At 45.2% G+C, this 16,988-nt stretch overlaps 1 protein-coding gene across 1 annotated transcript in view; it reads left to right on the forward strand.

The window, feature by feature from the left end:
* The window catches only part of SLC25A12 (solute carrier family 25 member 12), a 142,542-nt gene that overhangs the window by 57,407 nt on the left and 68,147 nt on the right, over nt 1-16,988 (forward strand). Inside the window, exons 5-9 of the mRNA XM_083154817.1 lie at nt 2,763-2,902; nt 8,775-8,921; nt 11,634-11,772; nt 12,667-12,760; nt 14,271-14,355. Of these exons, the coding sequence (XP_083010943.1) occupies nt 2,763-2,902; nt 8,775-8,921; nt 11,634-11,772; nt 12,667-12,760; nt 14,271-14,355 (605 nt within the window). The remainder of the gene's footprint in view (nt 1-2,762; nt 2,903-8,774; nt 8,922-11,633; nt 11,773-12,666; nt 12,761-14,270; nt 14,356-16,988) is intronic.

A 16,988-nucleotide genomic window follows, 5' to 3' on the forward strand; every position in this document is an offset into this window, starting at 1 on the left:
GCATCTGCCACTGCCTCGATAAGAGGGAACAGGCTGCCGGGCCCTCCTCCACGTAGCCGTGGAGGCCGGCGGCCATGTTCCTGTGGCCGCAGACATCTTAAAAGACCACAGGAATATGGCCGCCGGCATTGCAAAAAAAAGCTCTTAAAAAATATCACAAAAAAGAGAATAAAAGGTGAAGGCTGGCGGCGGCTGCGCGGGCCACATGACGAGGTCTGTCGGGCCGGATTTGGCCCGCGGGCCTTGTGTTTGACACCCGTGGTCTAAGCGAAGTAAAAAAATGTATATTTTCTGACATGACAATGTCATCTAAGTGGGTATTCAATCTTGGCCGCTATTTCCTCCTATTCCTAACCAGACGGATCTTTTTTGTCGGAAAACGATCACGGATTGTTGACTTCAAGCCCGTTTTTGCCGACACGCCCACTTTCAAATATTCAAAGGGGAGGGGGGGGGGCATTGAATTCCAACTGTCCAGTTACAGTCAAGCTGAGCGAAAACGGCCCAGGATTCCGACTGCGTGGACGCTCTGACAGTCGGTATCCTGCATTGAATACCCCACTAAGTATGGCTATACAGTATGTGTTGCCAGTTTCATGCCTGACTTAAACTCCTGCGCATCCATGGATGCATGATGGGATTGAAGACTGTAACCTATTCCATTTTCATGTCCACCCTTCGCCGATCTGTTTTTCTGCTTGTCTGTATTATATCTAAACTGTGTAGACAAGTGATTGGACACTGACCGCAAACAGATCAATGAGATGTTATTGGTGGTCAACCACGTGCAGTGATTACTGCAGACGCTCTTCTTGGCAAACTGTCCCCAAGTACCTGAACATCAGCATAAAAATAATTATATATTTCATGAATGTTTTTTATTGTTGCTGCATTTTTTTTGTTTTCCCCGTTTGGTTCAGAGCATCCCAACCGCACCTCCTGGGCTTGCACAGTGCGACTGTTGAATTAATGATTGTGATCTCCACCGAGTGTGGTAGGCAAAGTGACTCGTATACCTCCAGCGCGCATATATATATATATATATATATATATATATATATATATATATATATATATATATATATATATATATATATATATATATATATATATATATATATATATATATATATATATATATATATATATATATATATATATATATATATATATAATCTTCTAATAAATACTATATGGAAGATGGTCTTTCTGTAACTTAATTAATAATTAATTTGTTATGTACAAGAATTCTGCGGAATCATTCCATAATTCAGTTCACGAATGAGAGAATCTGCTGTACTTTATCTGGTATCTCTGGTAATTTATTCACAATCATCTGTTTATCTGCTAACATTCCAATTCCATGTAACAAAGCACTGAACCCGCCATCAGCTGCTAGGAGGCCAGCGTTATATATAGGGCAGATTTTTACATATTTGATCATAGAATTTTAAAAGCCACAAATCCTAAAGACAACTGTGGTATTTGTTTCTTCGCTTGCACCTGATTTTAGCACTGCAGGATTCCTGTTTTGCAAACAAAATAGTATTCTACGTAAATATTTTTTGATATGTAATATTATTAATCCATACATACAGCATATTTTCACTAGCCCACATTAATGTTTCCTAACACCCCTATGGATTTATGGGTACCTGCGTTTACTTGCTCGTTAGGCTGTGAATAGACGCAGGTCTGAGTCCGTACATTACATAGTGGTTAGTACTTCCTACCAATCATTAGACAGATGTCCGGTCACTCACGGCTCTGGTATATCTGGGTATCAGTTCATGACCGTATTGGTCAAACACCCCCAAAATGTTTTTGGCTCATTCAGTCCTTTACTCTTGGGTTTCATAAGACGACCTGATTGGGCAGTAATTTATATATTGAACCCTCTTTCTACTAGTTACAGATTATTAAATAGACCTGGTCTAGCTAGACGGTCAATAGGTCGTCGGGTTCAAAAAGTCAACACGGTAAAGGTAGACACCTGAAAAGATCGACATGAGTTTTTTGAATATTTTGGTGTCCATGTCAACAGAGACCCCCAATTAGTGTACTGCGTACCCTTGCATGGCTCTCTTCCCTCTCCATGCTTCGGGCTCTATTATCGTCTCTATGCCGTTATGGATGGTGAAGTAAGAAGAAGCCAGTTTAAAAAAATGAAATAAATAATGAAAAATAATATTGACCTTATGTGTCTAACTTTTGACCCCGTCGACCTATCGCATTTAGACCTTTTGTGGTAGACCTATTGACTTTCTATCTAGACACTGTACACCTGGGTTGGCCAAACTGATCCTCAAGATCCAACAACAGTTCATGTGTTCAGATCACCTGTGGATCTGTAGAATGTGTCAGTTAGCAATGAATGCAGCACATGTTTGGAAATGTGACAGTTGGTAATGGCTTACACCTGGGCATAGGTTAGGTTGTCTGGAAAACGTGGGCTGTTGGTAGATCTTGAGGACTGGTTTGGCCAGCTGTAGACCTATCAACTGGAACCAGTTTGTCTTGGATTGCAGTGTGAGCACCAGCCGTATTACAGGAATATTTAGGGAAGCCTGGTTACTTCTATACACAGGCATAAGGCATGAATCCTGCAGTGCTGATCTAATGCAATATGCTGCTTGGATGATGGCTTGGGATCATGTGCAATTGTTACACTGCTGTACTCCATAGCAGAGAATGGGTTAATCCGCCTATTAACTGTGAAGTCAAAATATGATTTTGTTTTTGCTTTATTTTTTCCTTCTAAGAGAACGTTAAGGAAATATTCGGACAGACCATGATTCACCATCATATACCTTTCAACTGGGATTGTGAATTTATCCGGCTCCACTTCGGGCACAACCGGAAAAAGCATCTTTCTTACTTGGAGTTTACGGAGTTCTTACAGGTCAGATATTGGGCTGCTCGTACCTGATTGGAAAGGTTGTTAGAGAAGCTTTTCCTGTGCTTTTTACACAGCAATAAAAATAGTTTCATGTAAAATGTTAACCTACAGCATGCTATATTTATTGTGCTGCTTTTGCCACTTTGGACATCTGTTTATTTGTAAAATATAACATGAAAGCTAATGGCTGCAGAGCAAGCAAGGTACAGTAGGCCAAGCTGTCAGCCACGGTGCAGCCGCACAATGCGGTTCTGTCAGTTTCATGCTGCTGTGCCCTCTTAGTGTAAGTGCAGTGTCAACCATAAGCCCTGACGTTGGTCCTCCTTCCCCATATCGTTTTCCCCAGTGCACTTAGCTGCTGGTGCTCACAGTTGGCTTCCTTTGTAGTGCTAAGACTGGTGCAAGGACGTTCCAGCATGCCAGAAGGATTTCAGTAGTTTATAAATGAATTTTTCAAATAAAAGTAGCATTTTTATATATTTTTTGCTTACATATATTCTGCTTATTTATTTGTAAATCTCTATTGAACGCCATAGTTTGATTCAAATCAAATATACTTGGTGGGGGGCTATGGTGCGGAAGCTCCATCTAGCTATTCTTCTCGGCCTTATCTAAGTGGGAATGAAGGTAAGGGAAGCAACTTCTACACACTCACAATCCCCCCCCCCCCCCCTATTTCTTCTGAGGTGTGATGCATTATGTAGGATTTTTTTTGTGATGTCTTGGGTGGGGGTGGGGGGGGGGTAGGGGTATTATAATTACCCAGCATTAAAGTTAAGGGGGTGATTATGTTTCATTTACTTCAAATGTGAAACTTTGTATTTGGAATAATACAGATGTGTCCTCATACACTGGCGCTCAAGTTGCGACAATTAGGGGATATTCAATCTGGGGGCCACGTCTGTCGAGCTGGCTCAACAGCCGTGACCCAGTCCCGTTCTTGGTCAGCTCGACCGAGAACAAGCAGGCGGGATTCAATGCGAGGAGGGGGCGTGGCCGCGAGAAGTGTCTGGGAATAGTCGAGCTGCAGCCATGTGCTCGGCAATTCCCGGCCATTCTCGGCAGAACGAGCCCGACTTCTTGTGAAGTCGGGCTCGTTCTGCGAGATCCCCTGCTCAATGCTGTCGAGGAAGACCGCATTGAATAGGGCCCGGTGACCATATCCCCTCCGGTAGTTGCTCGCCGGTGATTGCATATCCCCCTTAGCCCCTCTCGGCTCGCACTGGATACTGGGGCCCTTGGCTGCACATAGTGTATTTTTTTTGCTCTAAATTTGCATCTTATTTGCATAAATAAAACCACCGATAACAACAAAATAATTTGCATGAGTTAAGTGATCATTTTACATTTCAACATGTATACATCTGTGTGCGGCTAAGCCTGACACTGTATATGAAGTACGATAATGCACAGGCATGGCTTTATCGTATGCCAAGTTTCATTGTATTTCATATTGTACTTTGTGTTTAAAATTAATATCTGTGTGGTAAAAGCTGCAGCCCATACGCTCCATTACACTTATTGGCCTGATTCATGTTTGTGAGTAAGTAAATACAGGCTGCTTTTGCATGTAGCACGCACATTTTTTTTATCTGCCCCCAACTGCAGTGCAAAATGGCTTTGAACAGTTGCTTGTTTTTTTGCTTTATTTCCACTTATAGGACCAGATTCATGTTTGGAAGTAAGACACACAATTTAGACGCTACTGTAGGCTTATGAGAACACATCCTCTCTATTGAGGCCGGTACACACAGCAATTTTTGCCTAATTTCTTAGCGATCTGACTAGAGGGGATGGGGGGAGGAGAGTTTGTGGCCTGAAAACAGTTACAGCTCAAAGTGAAAGTACATTGCAGAAGTTATCATTTTGATGGGCTTTTAACTAGTTAATCGTAATTTTATTATAATGCATATTTGTTGATTTTAAAATTGAGTCCGGTGTAAATAGCCATTAACATAATTTGTTAACAAAAAAAAATGCAACAATTTGGGTACATTTTTGGAAAAAATATTAGCCAGTTGAGTGGCTAAAGCCATTGTTTCCCCATGTCTAACAGATCTGAGGAAAGAAGAATACAGAAACTTTCTGATGCTACAACTGCTACTTTTTGTGTTTAGTAGAAACCCCAATCACTGATAAGAGAAATTCCAGGGGGGCGTCTCCCATGAGTGTTCCTGGGGGTCTTTCGCTGGGCCCTACATACTGCTCAATCTGGGGATGTCGTTAAATACGTTTAGCACTTTACATTTTATAGCTTACCGATCATTAATTAGAAAACTACCAAATGATGCACAATATAATATTCTGTCGTTCTCTGGTGTGTACCCAGCTTTATATTCTTTGTTTTCTGTTTTTTTCCCCCAGTTGATAATGATGATAATATTAATAGTTTTAACCTTAACCAGGCCCTGACTGGATACAGTCATTGGGTCATCAGCAAGTAGGTCGACATGCAGGAAGGTCTACATGAATGAAGGTCGACAGGGTCATTAGGTCGAAATGGGGAAGGTCGACATGAGGTTTTTTACAGCTTTTTGAGCAGACATGTGCCGACAGGCAGTATTTCATGCCCTACCAACTACTAGGGCAGTGATGGCTAACATTGACACTCCGGCTGTTGTTAAACTACACATCCCAGCATGCCCTGCATCAGTTTTAGCATGGCCAAATAGTAAAACTGTAGCAGGGCATGCTGGGATGTGTAGTTCAACAACAGCAGGAGTGTCAAGGTTAGCCATCACTGCCCTAGAGTGCCGAGCGAAGCATGGCGAGCACAGCAAGCCATGTGAGGGGATGCTGTGCTACGTTGTAGTATTTGTTGACTGTGTCGACATTCGGGTAAAAAGACCGGTACTTATGAGTTATCCGGGCGCCCGATTTTTTGATTGTATGCCTTAAGTTAAGGCATACAATCAGATGCGATACGATATCGCATCGCATCGCATCGCATGCGACCATCGGATGCGATGACCCGATTTTTCCATAGGAATCAATGTTAAAATGGACAGAGTCCATTTTAACATGGAATTCAATGGGAAAAAGGGGTCCTCTTCATACCCCTACTATCCAAGTGGGCATGGAGTTGGATATAAACCTGTGGCGAGCGTAGCGAGCCACCGAGCCCGAAGCGTGGCGAGCGAACGGTATTCTGTGTCCCCTCGCGGGGCTCGCTACGCTCGCCACGCTTCGGGCTCGGTGGCTCGCTACGCTCGCCACAGGTTTATATCCAACTCCATGCCCACTTGGATAGTAGGGGTATGAAAAGGACCCCTTTTTCCCATTGAATTCCATGTTAAAATGGACTCTGTCCATTTTAACATTGATTCCTATGGAAAAATCGGGTCATCGCATCGCATCGCATCCGATGGTCGCATGCGATGCGATGCGATGTGCCCGATCCGACCCGATTTAGAAATCGGGCGCCCGGATAACTCATAAGTACCAAAAGACCTAACCCATGTCCACCTTCCCACTTGTCGACTTACTTGCTGGTGACCCAATTATCCATACCCGCCCTAACATCAAGTTTATAGAACTTTTATTACATAAATCTATTCTGTAAAAGAAATAAGGAGAATGAACAAGAATTATGTATCGTAAGCGCTTAGCTGCATTAAACTTGGGTATCGCACACCCTTATCTATAGGTGGCCATTGTAATACTGTATGTGACGTTATTTTATAAAACAATAAATTGCTACAGTATGTCTGCTGCTTGCCAGTGTCCTCGTACATCATTACTGCTCTTCTCAGTGCAGCAGGTCCCGTGAGATTCTCCTAGTGCCAGTGTCCTCGTACATCATTACTGCTCTTCTCAGTGCAGCAGGTCCCGTGAGAGTCTCCTAGTGCCAGTGTCCTCGTACATCATTACTGCTCTTCTCAGTGCAGCAGGTCCCGTGAGAGTCTCCTAGTGCCAGTGTCCTCGTACATCATTACTGCTCTTCTCAGTGCAGCAGGTCCCGTGAGATTCTCCTAGTGCCAGTGTCCTCGTACATCATTACTGCTCTTCTCAGTGCAGCAGGTCCCGTGAGAGTCTCCTAGTGCCAGTGTCCTCGTACATCATTACTGCTCTTCTCAGTGCAGCAGGTCCCGTGAGAGTCTCCTAGTGCCAGTGTCCTCGTACATCATTACTGCTCTTCTCAGTGCAGCAGGTCCCGTGAGAGTCTCCTAGTGCCAGTGTCCTCGTACATCATTACTGCTCTTCTCAGTGCAGCAGGTCCCGTGAGAGTCTCCTAGTGCCAGTGTCCTCGTACATCATTACTGCTCTTCTCAGTGCAGTAGGTCCCGTGAGAGTCTCCTAGTGCCAGTGTCCTCGTACATCATTACTGCTCTTCTCAGTGCAGCAGGTCCCGTGAGATTCTCCTAGTGCCAGTGTCCTCGTACATCATTACTGCTCTTCTCAGTGCAGCAGGTCCCGTGAGATTCTCCTAGTGCCAGTGTCCTCGTACATCATTACTGCTCTTCTCAGTGCAGCAGGTCCCGTGAGAGTCTCCTAGTGCCAGTGTCCTCGTACATCATTACTGCTCTTCTCAGTGCAGCAGGTCCCGTGAGAGTCTCCTAGTGCCAGTGTCCTCGTACATCATTACTGCTCTTCTCAGTGCAGTAGGTCCCGTGAGAGTCTCCTAGTGCCAGTGTCCTCGTACATCATTACTGCTCTTCTCAGTGCAGCAGGTCCCGTGAGAGTCTCCTAGTGCCAGTGTCCTCGTACATCATTACTGCTCTTCTCAGTGCAGCAGGTCCCGTGAGAGTCTCCTAGTGCCAGTGTCCTCGTACATCATTACTGCTCTTCTCAGTGCAGCAGGTCCCGTGAGATTCTCCTAGTGCCAGTGTCCTCGTACATCATTACTGCTCTTCTCAGTGCAGCAGGTCCCGTGAGAGTCTCCTAGTGCCAGTGTCCTCGTACATCATTACTGCTCTTCTCAGTGCAGTAGGTCCCGTGAGAGTCTCCTAGTGCCAGTGTCCTCGTACATCATTACTGCTCTTCTCAGTGCAGCAGGTCCCGTGAGAGTCTCCTAGTGCCAGTGTCCTCGTACATCATTACTGCTCTTCTCAGTGCAGCAGGTCCCGTGAGATTCTCCTAGTGCCAGTGTCCTCGTACATCATTACTGCTCTTCTCAATGCAGCAGGTCCCGTGAGATTCTCCTAGTGCCAGTGTCCTCGTACATCATTACTGCTCTTCTCAGTGCAGCAGGTCCCGTGAGAGTCTCCTAGTGCCAGTGTCCTCGTACATCATTACTGCTCTTCTCAGTGCAGCAGGTCCCGTGAGAGTCTCCTAGTGCCAGTGTCCTCGTACATCATTACTGCTCTTCTCAGTGCAGCAGGTCCCGTGAGATTCTCCTAGTGCCAGTGTCCTCGTACATCATTACTGCTCTTCTCAGTGCAGCAGGTCCCTGTTCTGCTCCCTATACGGACACCGTCAAGCTCTATATTCAAGTTGCATATATGAAATGCATCAACAGTCTCCTGGTGCATCCTAGTCAATTTGCCTTGCCACGAAGACAAATGTTTGTCAATACGCCCAAGGCTAGTACGATTGCTTAGTACCTGGTTGCTAACCTGCGCCAGGCATCTCGCACTGCATACTGTGTGCATGGCCAAAGTAACAGAAACAGGGCTGTGTAAAAGGCCACATGTGCCTGTTACTGCAAATCAACAGGGGCCTACTGTGAGGGGTGGTGGAGGAGGTGTGGCTAGTGCTGTGTGGGTGTGGCTATTGCCATCTGGGTGTGTTTATTGTAGCTATAGTCCCCTGCCCCCCTTTATTTTGTATCTGGTCTTGAATTCACGGTAAATATTGGTGGATTGTCAGTTGAACCCTGAGTAAACGTAATATACTGTAAAATAATTAACCTGTTGAATCTTACTGTGGATTTCAGGAGCTGCAGCAGGAACATGCCCGACAAGCCTTTGCACAGAAGGACAAAAACAAAAGTGGGATTATTTCTGCCCTGGATTTCCATGATATTATGGTTACTATACGCTCACATATGCTGACATCATTTGTTGAAGAAAATCTTGTCTCTGTAAGTAACGTCTGCAATCCGTATCTGTTTGTATAAAATGTCAGAGCAAGCACATCAAAGCAAAGCTATTCTCCACAGTAATAAATTGTAGTGAATAAAAAGGTAATGGAACAAACTGCAAAAACGTCACATTGCTGTTTTACTCCTCTATGGGACAATGGTATGTTGGCCCTGCGTGTCTCATTTCTCTAGTCTTCCAAATATAAGGGCCGCTGTATTATTTATTTAGTCACTACAGGGAAACTTAAAGCTGCAGGGGGCAGTGGGGGGGTGGCTAGGATGGAGGGCAGCAGTGGAACTGCCTTTGGTTCAAGCAGTGCACTACATTGGGGGCTAAGGGGACCACTGCTGCCCCTGTCACTTTTCCGGTCACCCACTTTCTCCTGGTCACACTTTGCCTCTCCCAGTCACCCACTGCCTTGTTGCATATAGTTAATTTGGGTTGGAGGCGGGGGCCCAAATTATTTTTTTTTGCATCTGGGCACACAACCCACTATCACAGATGGAGGGGCAGGGGGATGGTAAGTGTACTTAGCTGTCAGGATTCCCTCCATATGGATGCTGGACACGGTATTCATGCATATGCCATTACATTCATTACAAAGCATGATGCTCAATATCATTTTTTTAACTGATCCGTGAAATTTGCTCACCTCTGTTTCTCTTTTTGGTGGTGATCTAGTGAATTCTCTTGTAGGTGAACTGGTTCAATCTTGTGCAAGATTAAATGTATAAAATGTATCCGTTTTTAAATTTGCAATGTAAAGCTGGTTTCACACACTCCGGCTCCTGCCGGGACGGTGAAATCCCGCACAGCCAGGGAGCCGTGCCGCACACAGTAGTTTATCATGGAGGGGATGGCCACAACCCGGCAGCCGTCGCTTCCAGAGGCGGGATCCGGCTGCAGCCGTGCGGCCGGGCCGTGGCCGTCCCGTGTGAATGGACACAATAGTGTCCATTCACAACTAATGTGTGCGGCACGGCTCCCTGGCCGTGCGGGATTTCACCGTCCGGCAGGAGCCGGAGTGTGTGAAACCGGCCTAACTGCTTCCTTGGAGCCAATATTTATATAGTGTACTAAAATCTGTGCTATATACATGTCATAGGAATGTATCTATTCATGAATAGGCGTGTTCTAAAATGAATGGTACTTGTGTATTATCACGGCGCTTGATTTCATCTAAATCGCATCTGATATCGCATCCGATTTGTGGACGATTTTCTGATGATTTTTTGGCCGATTTGATCTGCGATGCGATTTTGCGTCCGATTTTCGGCCGATTTTTTTTGTTGTTGATTTTTGGCCATTTCCTGCTGATTTGCATGTTGTTCCATCCTTGCACACCCCCAGGTACTATGCGATGGTATGCGATGTGATTTTTGGGAAAATGCCCCTGATTGTACAATTAAATATCGCATAGCAACGCATGCCAGCAAGTGGCATGCGATGCAATGTGATTGTTAACGCCACCCCAACTATCAACGCCAACCCGAAGCGTGGCGAGCGCAGCGGTACGCGTCCTCCGACCTTTTCATACCCCCACTATCCACATCGGCGTGGAGTTGATTTTAGATAGTGTGGCGAGCGGACGCGGATTACTTTACATGTATTCCGCATCCCCTCGCGGGGTTCGCCACGCTTCGGGCTCGGTGGCTCGCTGCGCTCGCCACACTATCTAAAATCAACTCCACGCCGATGTGGATAGTGGGGGTATGAAAAGGTCGGAGGACGTGTACCGCCGCCCCTCGCGGGCTCGCCACGCTTCGGGTTGGCGTTGATAGTGGGGGTGGTGGCGGTGCATTTAACATTGTAAGCACCCATCAGGGTGATTGTACAATTACAAATAGAATCGTTTCACATGCATCGCATGGCATGCATCACATGCCACTATATTGCATGCGATGCACTACGATGGAAATCGGGGGTGTGCAATGATGGAACCGCATGCAAATCGGCCGGAAAAAGTGAAAAATCGGCCGCAAAATCGCATCCGATTTTTCCATGCGATTTGCGGCCAATTTTCGGCCGATTTCGTGGGCGCCGTGATAATACACAAGTACCAAATGAATAATTTACAAATTACACTTTTTTGCACCGCTGCAATAATTTTGGGTTATTGCCGGGTCTACCCGGTTTGCGGCTTGGTAGAAAAGGGTCCATAAACAATAACCCAGGTCTAGTGACCAGGGAATCCAGCCCCGGTAGCTGCCGATAGCCAGATCCTGGACGTACCCAGGTAAGGGTGCAGAGTAAATGGTGCAACCTGGGTTTTCCAACTCGTTTTTTGCTTAAAAGCTGCAGATTGGCTGTGTATACAGTGGTTCACCTCAGGGTAGTGTCTGTAAGTAACTTGCAGAGTGGACCTGGTTTCTGTTTTAATAGGGGTCGACCTGGCAGTAACCTGGATCCAAGGTGCAGTGCAAGTGGGGTCTAACTCTGGTTGGCACTGTCCGAATACCCAATCGGACCTGAGTTTCCATTATGCCTGTGTAGCACCACAATCGTTCCAGTGATAGTTTTGGAAGGAAGGCGCCAGCACAAGAGATGGCACAGAATTTTCCATCTTCTACGCTTTGACCTCGCCGTTATTATGGCAGGATCAGTAACAGGCACCTGATGTGGTGCACATGGTCTACCAAATTGCTGTCAAACTTCCTCCATGTAACTATATGAGTGGTCCCACTTTCTAATACAGATTCCTTTTTTTGTAGGCTGCTGGGGGAACCATCTCCCACCAAGTCAGCTTCTCCTACTTCAATGCTTTCAACTCTTTGCTGAATAATATGGAGCTTATACGAAAGATATATAGCAATTTAGCGGGCTCAAGAAGAGACTTGGAAGTCACCAAAGGTACCTAGTTATGATTTTTTTTCTTTCTCGTTCATGGCAAGTTGTGCGGTGTTCTATGAGAGCTTTGGTGGTGTGCCTTTCTTAAGCTCTATAGCTTCTACTTCTGATCCTGGTTGTATAACTCTGGACATGTGCTGGCCTCTTTGGAGCATATCTGTATACTGTATATGGTGTAACTTGGAGTGCATAAGGGTACATGACACGGGTGGCTTGGCATCCCCTGCATAGGAGGGAGCACGTCATAGTTTTGCAAAATTTTCTTGATAACCATACTTAACATTCGGAAGCATTTAACCAGGAGCATTAAGGCAGTACAGGTTGAGTATCCCTTATCCGAAATGCTCGGGACCATGAGCATTTTGGAGAAGGGATTTTTCTGGTTTTTGGAATATATATATTTTTTAACATACTTACCTGGTCCACTGCATCCACGGCTGCTTTTTCAGCGGTCCCAGGGGTGCATTGCTTGAGTTCGCAGGCGTGCTGGTGACCTCACCGGCGCACCAGCGCGGTCCTGCTAGGACCGCTAAACGACGCCGAAGAAGATCCTGAAGGCCGCCGTGGACATTGGGGGACTTGGTAAGTATGAAAAAAAAGGGGGGGGGGGGGGGAACAAAAAAAAGGATCCAAAATATTCTAAAAAAAAAAAGCCCCACGGTGTATTATTTTGGATAAGAGATCTCCGGAAACGGGAGACTCCACCTGTATTCATTTACCAGCTGCTGTATTATTTCAGTGGCGCTAGGCACCAAGAGATGGGAGAGGATATTAGGGTAAGCCGTAGGACACCTTGTATATGCTTGTAAGAAGATGAACACATGATTATATTGGATGCGTGGCTTAGCAAAATTGTGGTTATGTTGTAACTTGGATGTTTCTGCTGTGTTCTTGCAGAGGAATTTGCTAATTCGGCAAACAAATTTGGACAGATTACCCCACTGGAAATTGACATCCTGTTCCAGCTCGCGGATCTGTACAATGCTACAGGGTAAGTATTGCAGGTCACAGTCTTTTCCAAAGGCAAGCTTCTGTTCTCACCACAACCCATCAGTGTAGTGGGATTACGCCTTTGTGTAAATTAGGGCAGGAGCAGTGCTCTGATAGGAAGAGGAGAATCTACTGCCAAGTGCAAGAAGATTATGGTGTAAGAACACCTTTTATAGGATAAAAGGCCCGTACACGTAACGTGTTCTGTCTCCTGAAGGTTGGAATTCTGACCTTCCTTCCTGCATTATAACCCTTACCAAAGCCTGACCTTTAACCCTTCTCGCTAGTGCCCAAACCTAACCTTCTGCGGGCGCGGACACTGCTGGGAGATCGCCAGGGGGGTGTGGGTGGGGGACACTGCCAGGAGATCGTGGAGGGGGGGGGGGGTGGGTGGGGGGTGTGCAAGCGGGGATGCTGCCGGGTGATTACGGGGGAAGGGGTGCGAGTGGAGAAGCTGGCGGGGATTTAGGAGGGGCTGGGGACACTGCCAGGGGACCTCCTTCTCGGGAGATTATAAACAAGAGTTTCATAGTCTTTTTAATGTTTTATCCCACAAAGGTTATGCCTCCACATGCTGTAAATAGGGATGGTCATCGACCATCAATGATTAGAAATTATTGATGGTTTATGGCCGATGTTGAATACTTTTGCCATCGGTGTGGCAGAATCAGATGGTTTTCCTACACTGATTGCACGTCAGAGCCGATTTTTATTTTCTTCAAGGTGCTAGGTCACTGAGCACAGCTCCGCCCCTGACAACCCTGAAGCCACCCCCCCTTCTGATTGGTCCAAGGCCAGTCAGTCAAAGAAACCAGGGCTATTTTTCAGCAGGCTCCAGCAGGAACTGAGGCCCTTATTCCAGTTCACTCTTTCTGACAAAATATTTCTTAGATGGACAAAACCATGTGCACTGCAGGTGGGGCAGGTGTAAAACCCCACCCAAATCTAATTATCTCTGCACAAGTAACACCTGCCTCACCTGCAGTGCACATGGTTTTGTCCATCTAAGAAATATTTTGTCAGAAAGAGTGAACTGGAATAAAGGCCTCAGTTCCTGCTGGAGCCTGCTGAAAAATAGCCCTGGCTAAAACTATCAATGGTTATCCATCAAATAGCTTGTTACTATCAATTGCTGGCAACCATCGATGGTGACTGCACCAATGGCCATCCCTAGCTGTAAGTGACTGGTACTTTTTAATCCTTTAATGTTTTTACTGGTGCATAATCCTGGAACCATACCTCCCAACAGTCCCGATTTCAGCGGGACAGTCCCTATTATCAGGGCCTGTTCCGCTGTCCCACCCGCGGTGAGGGGGGGCTGTGGGAGTCCCCCCTGTCGGCTGCTAAGCAGCGGGGAATAAACGCTGTGCCCCCCCCCCGAAATATCCGGCGCGCAGCAGCTGCGTCCCGCATCGAGCTCGGCAGAAGTTGGGAGGTATGCTGGAACTGCATGTGTGGTTGCCAAAGATACTCAAAGATACTCTGTCTTAATATTAATTTATTGTTTGCAGACGTCTAACTTTGGCTGATATTGAGCGAACAGCGCCCCTAGAGGAAGGAGCACTGCCTTACAACTTAGCTGAAATCCAAAGACAGGTAGGTGGCTACTTAAGAATAAAACACCTAGCTAAGTCCCTGTGAACAGAACCTGTTATGGATGTAAATATGTCTGTACATTAATTTGTACAGGAAATGCCTTCCATGTAAGAGTGTAAACCATGTTTTTGTTTAAGTTAACGGTAAAAACAATAATAATTTTGTGGTAATTTATGTGACCTTCGTCAGTTTCTGAGAGAACCAGGAAATACACCGAGCGGGAGTACCGCTAATACTGAGGGCAGGAGTCCATACCTGGTTGGCCTGTACCACAGAAGTCTTACGCACAGATGTTCAGGAAGTTGGGTTCTTATTTTGGAATTGCTCACAAGCTGTCGCTCCGGGCTGGTGAATGTCACAACAGTGAACGTCACTGGCCCACCAACAGAGACACATGAGGCCAGGGAGAAATCTTACTCCCGTTCCTTGTTCCCCCTTCCGTGCTCCATGCAGCCTTTATTGGGGAAGGCAAAAGTTATGCAAGTAAAAGTTTGTACCACCAAGCAATGCGTCTTGTTCACTACAAACAGAATAGTTCTATCATCTGGGTACAGGGATATCTACAGTGACAGAGGCATAAATATGGAATCCTTTATAAGGAGCTTTTTCTGTGTTTAGAAGTTCCAATTAGATTAATGCAACATGTCAAGTTGGTTGTTTTATAACAGGAAACTAAGTAACAAAGACCACTTCCTATGGAAGGTGATTATTTCATTGGAACAACAATTAAACATATACATCAAGGTTCCCAGAGCTGTTTTTAACTATCCACAGTGCTATGATAGGGGGAAACATCCCCAAAGGGGTAATTAAAAGGAAACTCCTAACATTTAATTATTATTCTTTTAAATAACAAATGGGGGCTTATTTAACAGCCTGCGAGATTCCCGCAAGTCTGTTTGTAATTTTAAAACGGCAATAATTTCAAAGGCAGGAACCGGTTGGTATTGCTTTTCCAATGATTGCCACTTTAAAAAATACGGGCAGACTCGCCAGGTTGTTACAAGAGCCTTCATTTTGATGACTATTGTATAAACCACTTAGCGTCCCCTACTGGTACATTATAGACCTGTTCGAGAAATCGGCCCAAATCGGATGTGTTTGACATCCCCCTTGGGCTCGGGTCCGATGCGCAGTCCTGTGCGCATTGGACCTGAGCTGGAGGTCGGACCTGCTGCCCATCTGACCGACTTGACCCCCCCTCCCGGCTGCTATACATCGCATTCAATTCTGATGCCTGGGAAGGTCCCAGGTGGGTTAGATGCTGCAATAAAACTTTCAACATTTTGTCAGATTTTTAGATTGAGATTGTGTCCAATACGGTGCGAGTCTATGAATGTGAGTTTTTGTAGTTATTGGAACTTCGGGTGAATGTACGCACACTAGCAATGTGAGTGCCAATTGGTAATGCCTATTCACAGTTTTTGGAGCAAGGGGGTGTTAATTTTCATTAAAAAAAATAAAAAGCAATTTGAGAGAAGCCCATGAAAAAGTGGGATCTACCTGGACCCCAGAAAAGTGACATATTTTATTAGCAGAATCATATACAAGGGTGATGGTGGGTATAAGGAAATACCTGGATTTTTTTAAAGGTATCAAATCGCTGATTTGTAGATTCAATTTAAAAAAAAAAAAAATATTTTAAAATGTTTTTGAATTTGTAATTTGAGCCCATTGTTATCATCAATAGTATTTTATTGCCATTTTTTGTAGGGTAAGGGTGGGGGGGGGGGTGTCACACAATGAGGATACAGAGATCAAATTCTTTAAACACAAAATGACAGAAAACATTATGACATTAATAATTAATATGCCATTTTTTTTAACCCCCAAAACGGCATGCAATTATTGGCCTGCTGGAGCTAACTGAAAACTTCCAAATGTTCAATTAGCCGTTAGGGCGGTAAGTAAAGCTAGCTATACGCTGGTGCAATTTGGCTTCTTTTATCCGATTCCAACACATCGGGCCAAGAAATCGTATGAAAAGGGGCCAAACCGTAGGTGTCTGATCGGATCCGATATGTGTTCCCATCGGATTGGATCCAGAGATTCAACCTGCTGCCCCAAGGATAAATCTGAATTGGACCCTTCAGCGGCACATCGCGGGTGCTTTTTAGCACCTGCAATGTATCGCATCCGATTTTCCTTAAACTCTCACGGCAGCTCCCCAGGAGACCTATTACATGCAATTAATCACGTGTTTTATCGCATGTAAAAAATGGCACATCAAGTGCCAAATCACATGGAAGCTGCCCAGGGGGAGTTTAAGGTAAATCGTGTCAGACTTGCCCTTCGGACAAATCGGACTAGTTTATGCATTCCTTAAGTTTTAAGAGGTTGTGACATTTGTACCTTTACAATAAAAATGTTCCTTACATTTGTTTTCACCCTCCATCGGGACGTGCACAAAATTAATAAAATTTCCTCTGAAAAAGCAGTGTGAGTTTGGAATTAGAATTCTCGACGCAAATGGAAACCGCTTGCCCACCCAAACACGTACCTATTTGGATTCCTCCCTGCGACTGCATTTGCTGTGGAGAGAACACGTTCTAGCTCTTGCTTGCCATATCTGATAAAAGGAAGCTAGATGTGGCTGTAGTATACTTCTTTGGCATTACAGACATATTGGGGGA

The sequence above is a fragment of the Crinia signifera genome, chromosome 7 (assembly GCF_055691185.1).
Source record: "Crinia signifera chromosome 7, ASM5569118v1, whole genome shotgun sequence".
Taxonomy (NCBI): domain Eukaryota; kingdom Metazoa; phylum Chordata; class Amphibia; order Anura; family Myobatrachidae; genus Crinia; species Crinia signifera.